This window comes from Barbus barbus, assembly GCF_936440315.1.
Source record: "Barbus barbus genome assembly, chromosome: 46".
Classification (NCBI taxonomy): Eukaryota; Metazoa; Chordata; class Actinopteri; order Cypriniformes; family Cyprinidae; genus Barbus; species Barbus barbus.
This window is the reverse complement of record NC_136724.1, coordinates 6,902,569-6,920,276: the sequence shown is the minus strand read 5'-3', so window position 1 is coordinate 6,920,276 and position 17,708 is coordinate 6,902,569. Positions and strand designations below refer to the sequence as shown.

Here is a 17,708-nt window from a genome sequence, read left to right as displayed (position 1 = left end):
GTTCATGAGTGCCCAAGGCTCACTGATGCACATGCATCACACTTTACTGCGTATGGGGCTGCATAGCCACAGACTGGTAAGAGTGTCCATGATGATCCCTGTCCACTTCTGAAAGTACCTATAATGGGCAAGTAAGCGACAGAACTGGACCATGGAGCAATGGAAGAAAGTTTCCTGGTCTGATGAATCACGTTTCAGACAGATGGATGGCCAGGTGCATGTGTGTTACTGGAAATGGCAAGAAGATGCAGTGTGGGAAAAAGGAACTCTGGCGAAAGCAGTGTAATGCTCTGAGCAATGTTCTGCTGGGAAAACTTGGACCCTGGTATTTATGTGGATGTTACTTTGACACGTACCACCTGACTAAAAATTGTTGCAGACCACATACACCCCTTCATGGCAATGGTGTTCCTTGATAGCAGTGGCCTCTTTCAGCAGGATAATGCACCTGCAACACCTGCAACTGTTCAAGGTGTTGACATGGCTTCCAAATTCCCCAGATCTCAATCCAATTGAGCATCTATGGGATATACTGGATGAACAAATCTGATCCATGGAGGCTCACCTTGCCAGGTGCAAGACTTAAAGGGAAGTCGTGGCCTAATGGTTATAGAGTCGGACTCGTAATCCAAAGGTCGCGGGTTCGAGTCTCGGGCCGGCAGGGATTGTAGGTGGGGGGAGTGAATGTCCAGCGCTCTCTCCACCCTCAATACCACGACTGAGGTGCCCTTGAGCAAGGCACCGAACCCCCAACTGCTCTCCGGGCGCCGCAACATAAATGGTTGCCCACTGCTCCGGGTGTGTGTGTGTGTGCACGTTGGATGGGTTAAATGCAGAGCACGAATTCCGAGTATGGGTCACCATACTTGGCAGTATGTCACTTCACTTCACTAAAGGATATGCTGCTAACATCTTGCTGCCAGATACTACAGGACACGTTCAGAGGTCTTGTTGAGTCCATGCCTTGATGTATCAGAGCTGTTTTGTCAGCACGAGAGGAACCTAGACTATATTGGGCAAGTGGTTTTAATGTTGTGGCTGATCAGTGAAAGTGTACATATCAGCAACGGCATCAGCAAAATAACCACTCATGTACTCTATTTACAAGGACAAACCATGCAAGATAAATCCCCTGAATAATGTTATTCAGTATGATTTTTAATATATTTTGATAATGGGAACTTGATCTGAAGTTCATATGCAAGTTTTAAAATGATCAGGTTTTAAAATTTCAGCTGTCACAGCATACTGGTTTAATAACAATTACAGAATACTGACAACAAATTCTTATTATTGTGTGTATTCCTATATGCAAGAGTTATCTTAACCCAGATCAGGATCAAAAACAGTCCATAGACTCTAACCTGTGATACACTTTAAAATTAACCGTAAAATCTGAATTATTTAGTTACATGCACTGTCTTACATCCGTTCATCTGGCTGTTTACAGTTTACTCTTAGAGAACGTCCCGCCTCTCCCAGCACCTAAGCTGAATTTTGTTGCTCCAGTGACTGCTTCAGCTACAACGACTGGCAGGCCGTGGTCAAACTCATACTGCATGGCCTGGGTGAAGGAGGAGGAGTCAAAGACTGCGTGGTAGGCGGAGTTACGGTCAGCACGGAGACAGAGCTGTGGAAATGCGCTGACCTGTTCGGCGAGTTCAAGAGCCACTTGAAGTGCTAGAACAAACGAACACAGACTGACAGTTAGATGTGAAGATGCCAAAATGGGGCCATAACAGACCTCTGACAGAAGAAGGCAAAATTTCAGCAAAAAACTTTGGGCAGATGTGACACTCCTAAACCATTTAGTTAACCATAATGTGTGACCTCAAGTGACCTCCATATCATCACTCATTTCCTTCTGATATGAACTTTTGTCCTTCTGTGTAGCACATGAAAGCTCTGGCCTCTGTCCAGATCTCCTATGGAAAGTCCACTCGAGTGACTTCACTTTGGAACTGAAGTGCTTACTTTAACAGTATCTCATCGAACCTCGTTGTGACTGTGTGAACTGCTGCCACATTACATTAGTTTAATCTGCTAACATCCTCAAGGGAACTCCACTGTGGATGAATGAAAGATGCAAACGCTCATATAATGGTCAGATAACAGCACATATACAGTACAGTATCGAAAGATGCACTGACATGCTGTAGAAAAGGTAGACAAATTTGAGGGAATCACATTGTTCCAAAACTGTATGACTTCCTTTTGTATATTATTTTGCAAAGATATACTCCAGAATGTTCACGCTGCTCTTTTTCATATAGTGAAAGCATATGTGACCCTGGAGCACAAAACCAGTCTTAAGTTGCTGGGGTATATTTGAAGCAATAGCCAAAAACACATTGTATGGGTTAAAAATGATTGATTTTTCTTTTATGCCAAAAATCATTAGGACGTTAAGTAAAGATCATGTTCCATGAAGATATCAAAACTTAGTAATATGCATTGCTAAGAACTTCATTTGGACAACTTTAAAGGCGATTTTCTCAATATTTAGATGTTTTTGCACCCTCAGATTCCAGATTTTCAAATAGTTGTATCCTGGCCAAATATTGTCCTATCATAACAAACCATGCATAAATGGAAAGCTTATTTATTCAGCTTTCAGATGATGTATAAATCTCAATTTTGAAAACAATTCACCCTTACGACTGGTTTTGTGGTACAGGGTCATATATATTATGACAGAATACCACAAGATCACTCTAAAAACATTAATCCATACAACAATAATCTATATTCCAAGGCTTTTGTAAAAATGATAAAATTATGTATTAAATTATTAAATTCACTTAACTTCTCAAATTTTATTTGTGCTTTCGCATATTCAACATTTCCACATTACGATTAGTCATGTGACAAGCCAGAACACCATCAAGCATATTTTTCTAAATAACTATTAATGATATTACTTCAACATAGGTACAATGTAGTTGGTTTATGATGTTCAATTGCCCTATGATGCTAAAGCAAGTTTGATGGTGTAGTGTATGTGTACCTTGGCCATCAGGCACCACTCTGTTTGCCAGTCCAAATGTTAAAGCCTCTTGTGCCTTTACCGGTCGGCCTGTGAGGATGAGATCTAGAGCTCGTGAGAGACCAATCAGCTGGGGCAATCTCACCGTACCACCATCAATTAATGGCACACCTGTGTGAGACAAGCAGAAAGAGGTTTATAGACATAGAGGAACTGAGCATTAACTGGTAGGAGGTGAATTATGTACACAGATATATGCTACCGTCCTAAAGTTTGAGGTCAGATTTTCTTATTTGAAAGATAATAATACTTTGTTAGTCAAGGATGCATTAAATTGATAAAAATAACAGGAAAGACATTCATGATGCCATGAAAGTTAGAATACCCCTGCCATTTCAATGTACAATTTGTCACTGACTTGTAAATTTGTCACAGTGCTTGATTTTTGAGTTACTGTACTTTATTTTTATGGATTACAGGACAAATGTGAAATCTAGGTATTAGTTAAAATGTATCAATATGTGCAAACACTTATCAGTCAGAATATAATGTAGGAGTGCAACCCCAATAAAAATGTTATTATTAATATTATTTACATAGACCAATGTATTACACACACAAACAATACGTCTAATCACCAGAAATCCCTCTGCACTTAGAGCTCTCTCTATCTCTGCCAATTCAAACTAGCATCATTACAACCACGTTCTATAAATTATATTTTCTCCTGTAGCGAGTTATGGAAATAATGCAGCTCTATACATAGTGGCTTGAGAGGGTGAGAGATAATGAGTGGATACATCTGCTACCAATTATCTGTCCTCTCAGTTCAACAAGCTACACATCTGGCAGCCTGAGCTGAGGTGGGAGGGAGTTCTTTCAGTAAGCACATCCTTCCATATTTCCTCTGCTCTTTTAGCCCATTACTCAAGTCTGTCATTCAGAAAGTCAGTCCTCCATCTCTATTACACATCTGCAAGCATGCAGCTGACACACCAGATGTGATGAGGTGCATCTGTTTCAGAAGATGGACCTATAAAGTCTTAAAAGCAGAGGCAGTGTAGAAACCATAAATGCAAGGAATGAATGTACATTCATGCTAATATTAATTTAATAATCAGAGCCTCAACATCTAACTGACCATCTGAAAGAATCACGTCAAGTGGACCGCTACAGTATGGCAGACGGCTTACGTATAGCGGCCCATAGAAACAGAAGTCGCTAATGAGGCATCTACGTATCTATATATATTATATTATATATATATGGAGGAGTATATATGCTGCTTTTCCTTGTTAAAAAAAACAAAAAAACAATAGAAGCCCAATAGAAACCATCACATAAATTCCAATGGTTTCCATTAAAATACCATTCGCTTTTTCCAGTAACACCATTACAAAATTACTTTTTGTAGTGTGTTTTGGGCATTTTTCCAATAGGATTTAACATCCCACCAATAGAATCCATCACATACCAGTAGACACCATTATAGTTTCCATTAAAACCAATACAATTCCATTATAACCATTAAATGCATTACAATTTCGATTGTGTTTTGGGCAGGGTTCTATTGTTTTTTACAGCAGGTGTACCTCTAAGTGTACTGCCCCAGAGATACATTTTTGCTAAATTTGGTAGTTATGTTTACATGCACTCCTTTTTGTCAATCCAAATGAACCCAATCCAATTGTAGATTCTCCAAGTTCTGCACCCTAAAGCTAAACATTTAAGCTATCATGGCACTGATATTTTTTAATCCGATTGAAAAAGTAGTCTGATTCAAGGGTTTACATTGCTAAAATTTTCCTATTAAACAGATTATATAAGTCTATAACCATTTTCAGTCAGATCAAAATTTAATTCAGACTGAGCTCAATCGATTGCGGGATGGTGACTCAGAGTGATCATTGCTATCACAATCCAAAGACATGAAGGAGAGGTGAATGTAGGTATGAGTGAGAGTGTGAATGTCTGTGTATGTATCCGTCCAGGGTGGTTCCTGGGAAAGGCATCCCCATCACCCATCATAGAACAGCTTTATTCTATGTACACAGATGGATGGATTGAGTTTAGTCAGACTTATGTAGGTGATTCCCAATTGGAATCTGTCTGACTGACTGAGCCATCAATATGACTATAAAGAGATTATTAGGTTGCACGTAAACAGTTAGATAAAGTAGACCATACATCTCTTCAAATCAATCCACTACCTTTATTCCCAGACCTTGACTATTGCACAAAATCCTCTTGCTTTCACATACAGTACAATGGCTTTACAGAAATCACCGAATGACTCCATGTCACTAGACCTGCATTAGCAGCTGGGTGATTTCAGTTCACCTCAGGTGTTTGACTGAATGAATGGATCGGTCTGTGTAAGCCTGAGCCTGTGGTTGAACTTTTATGTCTTCCTGTACGTGTTCATGCTGGTGATACTGGTATCCACTGAACATCAAAGTACCAACAAAGTCAACGACACAAGCTTGCACACATAATGGTGTTGGGGTAATGTAGTGTTACACCACACTACCACACTAGAGCTCAGGAAAAAACCTTTAGACGCACATTTACATAAACGCAAAACAGCTAAATGAGAAGCTGTAAGATATAGTCTACATGTCTGTGAAATCATAACCAACATAACCGTGATACAAAACCTGTCGCATATGAATTATAATTCTAAATCCCTAAGAGTTACACCTGAGATTTTGTTCATTTCAGTTTAAGCTGTTAGTTTAAAATAAATTAATACATTAAGAGAGGCCTTCCATTCTCAAAACAACTCAAATCTGTCAATGTATTTGATGAAATCTGCATCCCTGAGTTCAAGCATTATATGCCAAGGAAGGATCTGAAGGTTGAAAGAGAATGTCTGTAAAATCTGAGAAAGGTCGAGTCATTTCAGTTGTTGGCAGCCACTCCGGTGGCTGAGGTGGACGAATGGAAACTGCATTCAGAACAACTGGCTTTGACCACCTGTGCTGTTGGATTAGATACAACATGTGCAGTTAGGGCCTCTTAAAAATGATAAACTCAGATTTCACAGATCTTCTGATCTCTGATAAATGTGCTGCATTTCATTTGAGCTGGGAACAAACTGTCCAAGTGAAACAAAATTTTTGATGAGAAAACAATGACTGGGTCATGAAAAGTGGGCGTTCCATAGCAGAATGGAATCAGACCTGAATGTGAAGTTCCTGTCCAGACACTGTCGGAACCCACTTTTTGACTTGGATGTTTTGATGTATCCCTATGGTAAAACTTTGTCAAATTGCGCACCTGAAAAGCCCAAATAGCTATAGATGACGTCAGCCAAAAAGGAGAGTAGTTTTAATAAATGCGGCAAATTTAAAGTTTATAAAGACTTTTTTCTTCGGTATAACACACTGATGAACTGTGCACAATAAGACCAGGAAGGTGTATTAAGAAAGTAAATAGGGCCAATGTGCTAAAGACTACGTAACTTTTAACTCAGTCAAACAATATTTCCCTTGGGTTTTACTGTGTAACTGCACTAGCTGAATCACTTCAACGGCTTGTTCACATTCTTTTCAGGGCTGTTTCTTTCAGTTTGGTGGCTCAATGTAGTATCTGAAGACAAAACAGGAAGTATTTGGCCACATCAGAGAGATTTTGGTAGCATATTTTCCTTTTCCAGGGTTACCTCCCCCATCTCTTTCTCATTTCTGTCTCTTCTTCTCTCACCACGAGGGATTCCCCTAGGCTGTTCCCATGTAGGTCTCCCATATACAGCCCTAAAATTCACTTGCCAAAACAAGATTAGGTAAAATAAAACCTACAAGCAGGATGTTAAAATAAACCCTTTCCACTGATGGTGGCCAAGACATCTATTATGTGAGATGAATGGTGTTTAAGGGCCTGCTGTGCACTGTGGGTAAGTACAGGAGAGAGTGAGGAAAATTCAGAGGAAATAAGTGGGTAGTGTCAGAGCGCTTAGCCTTCTTCTGGAAGAAAAAGTCTCCAAATGATAGTTCTCATTTAAACTCAATCATAGCAGAATGACCACAGGAACCAATGTGCGGCAAAAACAACACATAAAATTTGTTGACAAAACATTCTGGTAGGAATGGTTACATGTTAGATGTTCCAATCAGAAGTGTAATGTGACTATAAATATCATATCATGCAAGCTATTGGATTTGATTTCAGAAATAAATACAAGTTTCTGGAAAAACACGTACAGCATCTGCCTGTGCAAATTGCTGCCACAATGTCAGGATGTTAGAGGTTACTAAGCTGTACTGAGTATGTTTGAGCAAGCTGTTATGCGGTTTATAGAGTATTGTGGGTGGTTGCCAGGGATTTGCTACATATCTATGCTACATAACCAAGATGTCCTGAGTGGTGTATAGCATGTTGCTGTGCGGTTGTTAGGGTGTTTTTAAATTGTTTCTAAGCAGTTGCTAAGCGGTTATAAATGTTTATAATGATGATAAGGTGTGTTACTTGCTGACAAGCCAGACTTTGAGCTGTTCATGTTGATTATTTTAAGAGGAATTTTTTACAGGAATTATCAAATAGAAATATGAAAGGTATAACTGACGAGCTCAATCCCCTGCTCTTTTTCACAAATTAATTATAAATGTCATAAATCAGTTGAAAACTATATAGCCACTGTCTGTTTTCAGGGTTTTTTGTTGTTGTTTTTATTTGTGAAAAGGCAAAAATGGAACATGTAGCATTAATTGACCCTTCGCAGGGAGCGTGATTGACAGGCGATCTGACCAATCATTACGCCGAATCCACCATATTTAAGCAGCTCAAGTTCAGTTTTTGTCCTTAAAATGCTCTTTTGTTTAGGAACTATTTTCTTATACATCTCACCCCAAGCCTGTTAAAGTTACAGGGACTTGCTATGTGGTTACTAAGCTTTGAGGTTTTCTTAGAATGTTACTATGCAGTTTCTAGGTTGTTGTAGGTGCCATCTCCCAATATAAGAGTCCACCTCCCAATACTATACATTTTGCTCTCTATATGGCTCAGGTTTCTCCTTGTAAGTAAATATATGGGATTTTCACCCATTTTTTTCGTCCAGGAGAATTATATGTCTAAAAAGAAAAGTAATTGCATACCTCACCTCACCAAAACACATGATTTGAGGTATCATTCATTCCTCATAAGTAGCGCAGGTAAAGTATACATGCCACATTTTTAAGGGTTATAAGTAGTTTGATCAAATTCTTAAATAAGGCAATTGTTTTAGCAAGCATCAAATTTTTTGCATTGCACAAAAAATTAAACTAATCATTACTTTAGAGCACCGGTAAAGACTTGAAGACAGCAGGCGACACGTCTTCCTGGGTGGCTCAAGTACAGTAGAGGCAGACAGTCTGAGGAACGGGTTCACAGGAACATGCGGGCAATGCCCGGATGCTTGGTTTAATGAAAGAGAGGGTCATGATGATGGCTCTATGTTTTAAATGAGCAGCTGGAAAAATCAGTTCCTGGCAGTAAATTATAGCACTGCTGGCATATTTATACACACTGTGGTCATATTTGTAGCATAAAGAAACTAGTACATGCAGAATGAAACTGCATCAAATTTCTCTTCTCTTTCTATGTACTGCAACGCCTGTCCACAATAGTTTAGCATTGCAGGATTTAATTTAAAAATCAAGTTTGGATTGAAATTGACACGTTTTATTTTATTACACATAATACAACCATTTATAGAATCCTGGAAGTGCCACTGTACAATAAGGTAATATCATGGTACATACATATGGTAATCCAGGGGCGTGCAGTCCATATAAACTGTGAATGTTCTGCATACCCAAGCCATTTGAGAGAATGAGCTCAGGGACTGGCTCATAAATATTACCAATGTTATAAATTCCGGTAACATTTTAATTGAAGGTTTCCTCGTTACACGTTACATGTACTTACTATTATAATAACACTTAATTATGCATAATTGCATGCAGGTAACCCTAATCCTAACCCATGCAGTTATTAATTTTACTCAGTACTTAAATATATAATTACACTGTAACAAGGACACTTTAAAATAAAGTGTAACCTAAATTCCATTATCATTTGAGGTGTAACATAAAGCTTACATAATAAAATGTTATATATGTAACTGTCTGTATATTATTTATTTGCCAAATAATAAATTTCTGCAAATATTTGCCAGGTACAGAGGGATTAGGGTGTGTGTATCCACAAACGCTTTGGCACCAACGCTCAACTGTTATGAATTATCATTACTGCTCCAAGTTCTCATTGGTCTATTGGCATGTGGGTCATTTCATGTGCAGGAAAAGCTGTCTGTGAATCGCTCACCCAGCTGGAAAACTTGATCTTGATTACCAAAAATCAAGTTGTATTTGATGCAAAACTAGCGTAACTAAGCGTAACTTTTTTTTAAGTTGTAACTGTATGTTTCTATGTTTTCTCAAGCAAAGCAAATTTTAAAAATTTTTGGCATAGTAAAAGTATGCTGAAGGTACACGTTATTTGGCAACATACTTGAACAAACTAATCTAAGTGAAAATTTCTAAGGATTTTTATTTGTTTCATTTGTTTCTCTCATGCTTGACAAATCTTATGTGTGACGTGTATACAAGTATGTGTGTAAGCATCTCTTGGAAAGGCACTGCCACTTGGATATTTTGGGCAATAGCTCTTATACTTTTAAAGTGGTCATGACTTTGTTTTGTTTTTTTTATAGGTCCATTTATAATGCTATCAAGATTTTTACATAGAAAAACATCATAATTTAGAAGTAATAAGCCATTTTCTGTCCTGTTTTAAACCCTAATTTGATTTTTTTTTTTGTCAAAAATTGTATTTATTTAAATTGTAGTATTTATAGTAATTTTACCATTTTAAGTGTTACCATAGAAATTGGTGTTGTTTCAAAACAACCTAAACAACAAGTAGATCTAGTCTAATATCAGGATCTTCTTGTACGATTTTATTTTGGGATTTTCTTCAAGATCAGAAGAAACATCTCCCAACCACAAACCCCTTCCTCCAACCCAGGTCCAGAGTTGTAGGTATGAACAAACAAAGCAATGCTGTCCAATGCCACTCCTACCTCAACCAATTAACATCAGAGTTCAAAACAACACCTACCAAATCTGCGACAGAAAACGCCCATGATGGAGCTCTCCTCGACCACCCTCAGGTCAGCCAGCAGGGCCAGCTCCAGACCTCCAGCCACAGCGTACCCACTGACTGCTGCAATCAAGGGTTTTGAGAGCCTCATGCGAGACGGACCCTACAACCAACAACACACATCAGTATATTGCCCTTCAACCCTGTGAACCAAGCTGTAGGACTGCAAACATGAGTGTCAGATGTCAATTATGAAGAGCATGTGAGCTTCACAGTTTGCTCTACTATTGGTAGTTGCAGATGGTCTCTGACGCTTATGTGGTGCGTTACTCATTTAACATGTGAAGATGATCAATAGTAACAAAGCTCATTTACAAATTAAAGTCTTTAAAGGAACAGTAGCAAAAAACAATAATTTAAGTCAGAAGGCCTGTTCACAGCAAGACAAATGATTGGTGTAAACACAAGAGACGGAGACAAGGGAGCTGTTTCTGGATTCCTCTCTGTTATTCACTCTCTCCTAGCAAAACAGTCATAAGCACCACCAAATCGTAGTTTTATGTAACAGCAGTGGCTCTGGGCATGTGACCAAATGTGCACATTTTTGGTTAGCCAGCCTTTTTCTTAAAGCAAATGAGGGGGACTGCAATGTTTGTTTCATTATAAACATTTTGGTAGACGTTTTAATTTTAATAAATGGCTGTTATTAATACATTAAGGGTCATAGAAATGGTGGAAAATGGTAATGAAAACTTTTTGGTGCAAAGAAACATTTATTAGTTACAATATTATAGCAGATTTAAAGGTAATGTATTAAATGACTCCTCTAGTATTACTATGCATCTAAGAAGGACCACTCCGTACCATGGGACCAGGACCACGGCAGACATCTTGCTCCAGTTTGAGAGAACCAGAGCTCTGGGCCAACTCCTTCAGATCAAAACCAGCACAGAAATTCCCTCCTGAAACAAACAACTTGATTGAACTGACAAGGCAACTCTTGTGAAAAAAAGTCCACTTTAGCATACTTTCAAAAAGAGTAGTTATTACAGATATAACATTCTTTAAAAGAATATACTTAAGTGCAAACTTAAAGTATTGATTTCAGACAATTAATTACATGTTAGTTCCAATTTAAAAAATAATCATTCCAAACTGCTGAACTTTAGAGGGTTTTGTTTGTTTTTGGCCCACTTAAGTATGACTTAAAATCATAGTTCACCCAAAAATGGAAATTATGCCATCATTTACTGACCCTCAAGTTGTCCCAAACCTTTATGAGTTTCTTTCTTCAGTTGAACATTAAAGATATTTGAAGAATGTGGGTAACCAAACAGTTGCTGCTCCCCATTAACCAGTATGAAAAAAAGCTAAATGGAAGTCAATGGGGAGCAGCATACATTCTTCAAAATATCTGAACTTTCAGAAATCAGCGTATAAGAATCATTTCTGAAGATTTCATTTCTAATGAAAATTATATATTAAAATGTTATGTGTTTTAATTTATAATGATGAAGTTGCAATTTAATAAATTAAAAGTATAGTTAGGTACCACTTTATTTTAAGGTTTCATTGTTAAATATGTTACATATTATGGTAATACATTATGCATAATCACAAGTAATTAATACTAAACCAGCCCTTAAACGTATCGTAAGTAAATGTTTTTAATTATTATTTGTGCAATTATACTGCAACAAAGACATAAAGTGGTATACACTAAATACACTAATGTGCTTGGGTATATTAGTCAAAATCAAAATAACTGTATTTCTTGTATACACTTTTAATTAGATGGAGAACTTTTAATTTGCCATTAATAAAAAGTGTGCTTTTGTGTACTTAAGTGTGTAAAAAAACTAAGTCATTAAAGTGTTCTTTTTTTAAATACACTTAAGTGTTCTTTTATTTTATTATGTCAAAATTGATATTATTCTATACAGGTTTTTTATATACTTTGAAGTACACTACCAATGCTCATTTACCAAAATTAAGCACACTTCTTTTTCACGAGGGAATGCTTGCTAATTTCAAGAGTTATTTTAAACATTCAAATGATAATTTATTTCAGTTTTAACATTACCAGTTAAAACAGTCCTTCAGTGTACTTTAACAAATCACAGCTTGAACTAAACAATAAAACAGCAATTATTCATACTTTAGCATGGACACAATTTTCGAAATGGCTTCCTAATGGACTAGTAAAATCTAGACCAGTAAGTAACATTGCATGTGCTCAATTGAATTTTAATGTCCCTTTAAATGTCTAAGATATGGTAGATGTTAACACAGACCTGAACCTGTGTTCTGGTGAAATAAGGGAGTTCTTGTGTGGCCATCATTACCTCTGGCACTCATTCACCTCTTCAAAGCTCAAGCAATTACTGTCATCACACATTCTTTATGTTGCTGTCTATGTAATGTTATCTACTGTGTTCAGTTCACCTGCAGACAGTCCTCTGGCTGGGCTCCAGGTTTAGAGTGTGAGAGAGAGCGAGAGAGAGAGCAAAACCTCTCATTTGACTCGTGATAAAGGTGATTTAGGGAATTTGAGCAGAGATGGTTGATCCAGGTTGAACAAATTATTTCTATTGAGGCCGGTGTGCAATTTGATGGCCTAGGATAATTGTTTTCAGTGTGGTAATATTGTCAGCACAGGCTTTGACATAACACAGGACTCTTGCAGCCATGTGCTGCCCACTTAGTCAAAGATTTTAACAGGGGGTGGGAGGATGGGGAATCAGGGAAAAGTGCATGTATAAACTATTTATTTGCTCTACCGCTCAATCAGATAACATATTTATTATTTTCACTAACCATCAAAGTACACCAAAGTTCACATCAATAGTAGTGTGTAAGTGAACTTACCGACTCCATAAAGCACTGCCACATTAAGGTTGTTGTCCTGGTCAAAGGCTGATAGCTCTTCTGTCAGTCTCTGAGCAGTCTCTTGATTCACTGCATTACGCGCTTCAGGACGGTTAATCCCAATAACCATCACCGTACCCCTCCTCTCAGAAATCACTGTTCCACCTGCACCTTCCACAATCACAGAAGGAAACGCATGCACATTCAACATAATCTATTGGCAGGTACAATACAATAGATAGACTTTAAAACAATAAAATATGTCAAATGTGACCCTGGACCACAAAACCAGTCTTAAGTTGCTGGGGTATATTTGTAGCAATGGCCAAAAATACATTGCATGGGTCAAAATATGCATTTTTCTTTTATGCAAAAAATCATTAGGATATGAAGTAAAGATCATGTTCCATGAAGATATTTAGTAAATTTCTTACCGTAAATATATCAAAACTTCATTTTTGATTAGTAATATGCATTGCTAAGAACTTAATTTGGACAAATTTAAAGGCGATTTTCTCAATATTTAGATTTTCTTGCACCCTCAGATTCCAGATTTTTTAATAGTTGTATCTCGGCCAAATATTGTCCGATCCTAACATACATCAATGGAAAGCTTATTTATTCAGCTGTCATGTGATGTATAAATCTCAATTTGACAAATTGACACTTAAGACTGGTTTTGTGGTCCAGGGTCACAAATAAGTACAGTATATGCAGCATAGATTCAAGATTCAAGATTTTTTTTATTTGTCACATACACAATTATACAGAGTATAACCAGCAGTGAAAAGTCAGGTCTGCTCCAAGGACAGTGCAATTATATAGCATACAAAACACTGAATGTACATAAATATTAAGAAAAAGAAAAGTAGAAAAAAATAAAAGAATAAAATAAAATAAAAGTTAAAAAATATAAATATAAATGTGCAGGTCAGTATGTTGTTGACTTAAATAGCAGTATAAGAGGAATGTGCAAAAAAGTTGTACAGGGTATTTACATAGCAGCAATACGAGGTAGAAAAAATTATGAATAACTTATTAATGTAGTGATATTTACATGAGTCGTGAGATGTTATGACACAGAGTTAGAGTTTAGGAGCCTGATGGCCTGGGGGAAGAAGCTCCTCCTAAGTCTCTCAGTCTTTGCCATCAGGCTACGGAAGCACTTACCAGATGGAAGCAAAGTGAATAGTCGGTTACCAGGGTGATTTGAGTCCTTGATCATTTTGACAGCTCTATTTTTGCAGCGTTTGAGGTAGATCTCCTGCAGAGAGGGGAGAGCAGACCCTGAGATGCGCTCAGCTAAGCGCACAACTCTCTGTAGTGCTTTGCAGTCCTGATTTGAGCTGTTTCCATACCATACTGAGATGCACTAAGTCAGAACACTTTCTATGGTCCCTGAATAGAAAGTTTTCAGGATTGCTGGTGAGACCCTGAAATTCCTCAGCTGTTGCAGATGGTACAGTCTTTGCCTGGCTTTCTTAACCTGTGTTTGGATGTGTGTAGTCCAAGTCAGGTTCTCGGAGATGTTTACACCGAGGTACTTGAAGTTACTCACCCTCTCCACAGGGGACCCACTGATCATAAGAGGAGTGTAGGGCCGCTGCTGTCTCTTCCTAAAGTCCACGATCAGCTCTTTAGTTTTGCTCACATTCAGAGAGAGACAGTTGTCCTGGCACCATGATGTGAGTCTCTCTACCTCATCCAAGTATGCGGTCTCATCGTTGTTGGAAATGAGGCCCAGAACCACAGTATCATCAGCGAATTTGATAATAGATGTGGAGCTGTGAGAGGACACGCAGTCATGCTTGTAGAGAGAGTAGAGCAGGGGACTCAGGACACAGCCCTGTGGGGCTCCTACATTCAGGGTGATGGAGTTTGAGGTGAACTGGCCAACTTTCACCACTTGAGGTCTGCCGGTGAGGAAGTCTTGAATCCAGTCACGGAGTGAGGAGTTTAGGCCGAGGTCAGTGAGTTTAGATGCCAGCTTGATGGGGACTATAGTGTTGAAAGCTGAGCTATAGTCAATGAATTGCCTTACATAATTCCCATTGTTGCTGTCCAAGTGTGTGAGGGAAGAGTGGAGGACGTGAGAGATGGCATCGTCCGTAGATCTGTTTGGGTGATAGGCAAACTGAAGAGGGTCCAAAGTAACGGGTATGGAGGAGCAAATGTGGCTCTTTACAAGTCTCTCAAAAACCTTCATGACTATAGATGTGAGGGTAACTGGGCGATAGTCATTCAGGCAAGAGGGTTTATTGTTCTTTGGCACAGGGATTATGATGGATTTTTTGAATGAGGTGGGAACCACGGAGGTAGCAAGGGACTCATTAAAGATAGAAGTGAACAAACCAGCAAGCTGATCGGTGCAGGACCTCAGAACACAGCCAGTTATCCCATCAGGTCCGGCTGCTTTCCTGACGTTCACTTTCTTTAGTGCCCTCCGAACCTCATCCTCCGACATGGTGATTACAGGATCATCGCTGCTCTGCCTGCTGCTTCCTGACTCGCTGGACGGCAGAGTCGCGCCGCTGCCGTTGCAATCGAAGCGGCCGTAGAAGATGTTTAACTCGTCGGCCAGCAACGGATCTGCTCTCACCTCTGCAGAGGATTTGTTTCCGAAGGCACAGATGGTCCTTAGTCCCTGCCACATCCGTCGAGAGTCCTTGAGCTGAAAATTAATGTTGTTCTAACCTGTATGCATGTGTCATACAGTGACATAAATTTAAGACACATCATTCCAATCAGATAAAATAATAAATAGAATTTAAGTTATTTCAAATATCTCTAATTTTATCATTTTTAAAACTAACAATATTTTCTTTTGTGAAAAGTGCTTGTGCCAATTTTATTTAAAATAATCCATATTTGCTTTGATATTTATATAATGCAGTGACATTCACACCATTTTTTTTATTATTTTTGTATGCACACTTGCTTTGAGTTTTAAGAAATGTACTCGCTAAATATTTTATAGCCTACTTCTGTTACTAATATACTTATAACCAGTGTTGGGAGTAACGCGTTACAAAAGTAATGCATTACATTAACGTATTACTTTTTGCTGTAACGCAGTAGTGTAAGGTATTACTAATCAATTTTCAGTAATATTTTACTCGGTACATGTTCAGTAACGCTTGCGTTACAACACACTTTTAGCCCCCGGGCTCCGACTTTTTTATGTCCCTAGGCCCGGGCTTCGGGCAATATTCACGTCATAGTTCAGACGGGGGCCGGGCCTCGGTCTTCTCCTTATCTTTATATTTTAGACATCCATCAATTATTGATGAAAAAAATTGCCCCGCTGGTGGAAATAACATGAGTCCGTGCTGGAGGTGTAGAGCGAGCTCAAACAGCTTGTGCGGTATGGACCCATAGGCATTTGCCAGGTCCAACCACAAGACTATAATATATATATATATATATATATATATATATATATTTATTTATTTCGGTTTTGAAAAAAAATTGTAATTGATTGCGCTGGCGAATCCATGTCCTGCGCTTTAACTTCCACTCTCCGCACAAACTACTGGATGCAGCGTGAGCGCACATTTATCTAGGTTTAACCTTTAAACATTGTTATATGCTTGAACTGTTTTAGTATATCTATAGATTTTATTTTAGGCAAGTTATGATGATTTGAGAAGGCTAAATTGATCAAACAGGCTATAATCAGCCTGCCGGTCTGCCGCTGGCTGCTTGGTCGTTACTTTAAGAAAGAAAAACTTATTTAATGAACAAAAAATGCTCCAAATGTTTTTTTTCTAAATGAACTTAATAAAAAGCCGAAACGAAATATAAACACTTTGCCATTAGGGCAGGGCTCTAGTACATTTAGTCATTTTAGAATGTTCAGTTCTACTTCTGTAGATATTTTGGTGAAAGTAACTCAAAAGTAATACAGGAGTCATGTAACGCATTACAATTCTGATACAGTAATATTGTAAGGTAAGGAATTACTTTTAAATAACAGTAACAAGTAATCTGTAATGTATTACAGTTTGGAAGTAACTTGCACAACACTGCTTATAACAGAGCAAGTAATGATTCTGGTCTGCAAATCTAAATAACCTTTAGTTTGGAACCACATACACACACTGTAATCGCTGACATTATGTGTAAAACTGGATTTCTGTCGAAAATAAACTACGATAAAAGGCTATTCACCCATTGCAATGTTTCTGAAGTCCAACTCACACGGACACTTCACAGAGTCACAGCTGATTGGCCAGTTAGTGAATATCAGAGCCCCTCCTACAGAGGGAGACTACAAACTTACTGCTCCTGGAACCCGGACAAGTCAAGTCAATTTATTAATTTACAAAATATAGATTGTTTCAAAGCATCTTTAAGAATAGAAAAGAAAAGAATAATCTTCTTTTCTTTCAAGTTTATACTGACCTCTGCTGACGACCTCGGTTAACACTTTATCAGGGTCAGCGCTTTTTCTTTCTTCTTTTGAAATGGTGTAAAATCTTTGTGCTTTCATTGAGTTTAAAGTCATGTGGTGAACTGACCTCCTAAAGCCATTATTAACTGATAGTCTCCCTAAAGTTAAAGCCATGATTTAGAGGAAATCATTCATGTGCCTTTAGTCTGCTGTTTTGTTTTGACTATAGTGGCAGATTGTGTCAAACTTCACTGTTTCATGTGACAAATAATGGCATAACAAATAAATAATATAAAAAAATAAATAAATAAATAAATTACAAACTTGTTTATAGAAACACGCACGCCCTCTATTTCAGTGTCAACCCTTACCAAGAAA

At 38.0% G+C, this 17,708-nt stretch overlaps 1 protein-coding gene across 4 annotated transcripts; it reads right to left on the bottom strand.

The window, feature by feature from the left end:
* Window positions 1–1,014: 1,014 nt before the first annotated feature.
* On the bottom strand, window positions 1,015–17,583 carry LOC306864926 (enoyl-CoA hydratase EchA19-like). 4 transcript variants are annotated; one of them, XM_079409225.1, is made up of 6 exons: window positions 17,342–17,573; window positions 12,938–13,102; window positions 10,934–11,031; window positions 10,088–10,232; window positions 3,008–3,157; window positions 1,015–1,680 (listed from the first exon to the last, which is right to left on the bottom strand). In XM_079409225.1, exons 1-6 carry the CDS (start codon window positions 17,502–17,504, stop codon window positions 1,445–1,447), a joined length of 957 nt encoding a protein of 318 aa, XP_079265351.1. In that variant the 5' UTR covers window positions 17,505–17,573; the 3' UTR covers window positions 1,015–1,444. The 4 variants fall into 4 exon arrangements, with proteins under 4 accessions (XP_079265351.1, XP_079265350.1, XP_079265352.1 ...); XM_079409224.1 differs by having other exon boundaries at window positions 1,126–1,680; window positions 12,938–13,108; window positions 17,342–17,583; XM_079409226.1 differs by lacking the exon at window positions 17,342–17,573 and adding an exon at window positions 17,108–17,159 and having other exon boundaries at window positions 1,148–1,680; window positions 12,938–13,108.
* Window positions 17,584–17,708: the final 125 nt, after the last annotated feature.

What these genes read in the sequence shown, in the direction of transcription:
- LOC306864926 (XM_079409224.1), bottom strand. Translation starts at nt 17,504, where the DNA reads ATGGCTTTAACTTTAGGGAGACTATCAGTTAATAATGGCTTTAGGAGG. An exon ending in GCCGTGGTCCTGGTCCCATG is followed by an intron (nt 10,233 to 10,933) that starts GTACGGAGTGGT and finishes TGTTGGTTGTAG; the next exon opens with GGTCCGTCTCGCATGAGGCT. An exon ending in AGTGGTGCCTGATGGCCAAG is followed by an intron (nt 1,681 to 3,007) that starts GTACACATACAC and finishes CGTTTGTTCTAG; the next exon opens with CACTTCAAGTGGCTCTTGAA.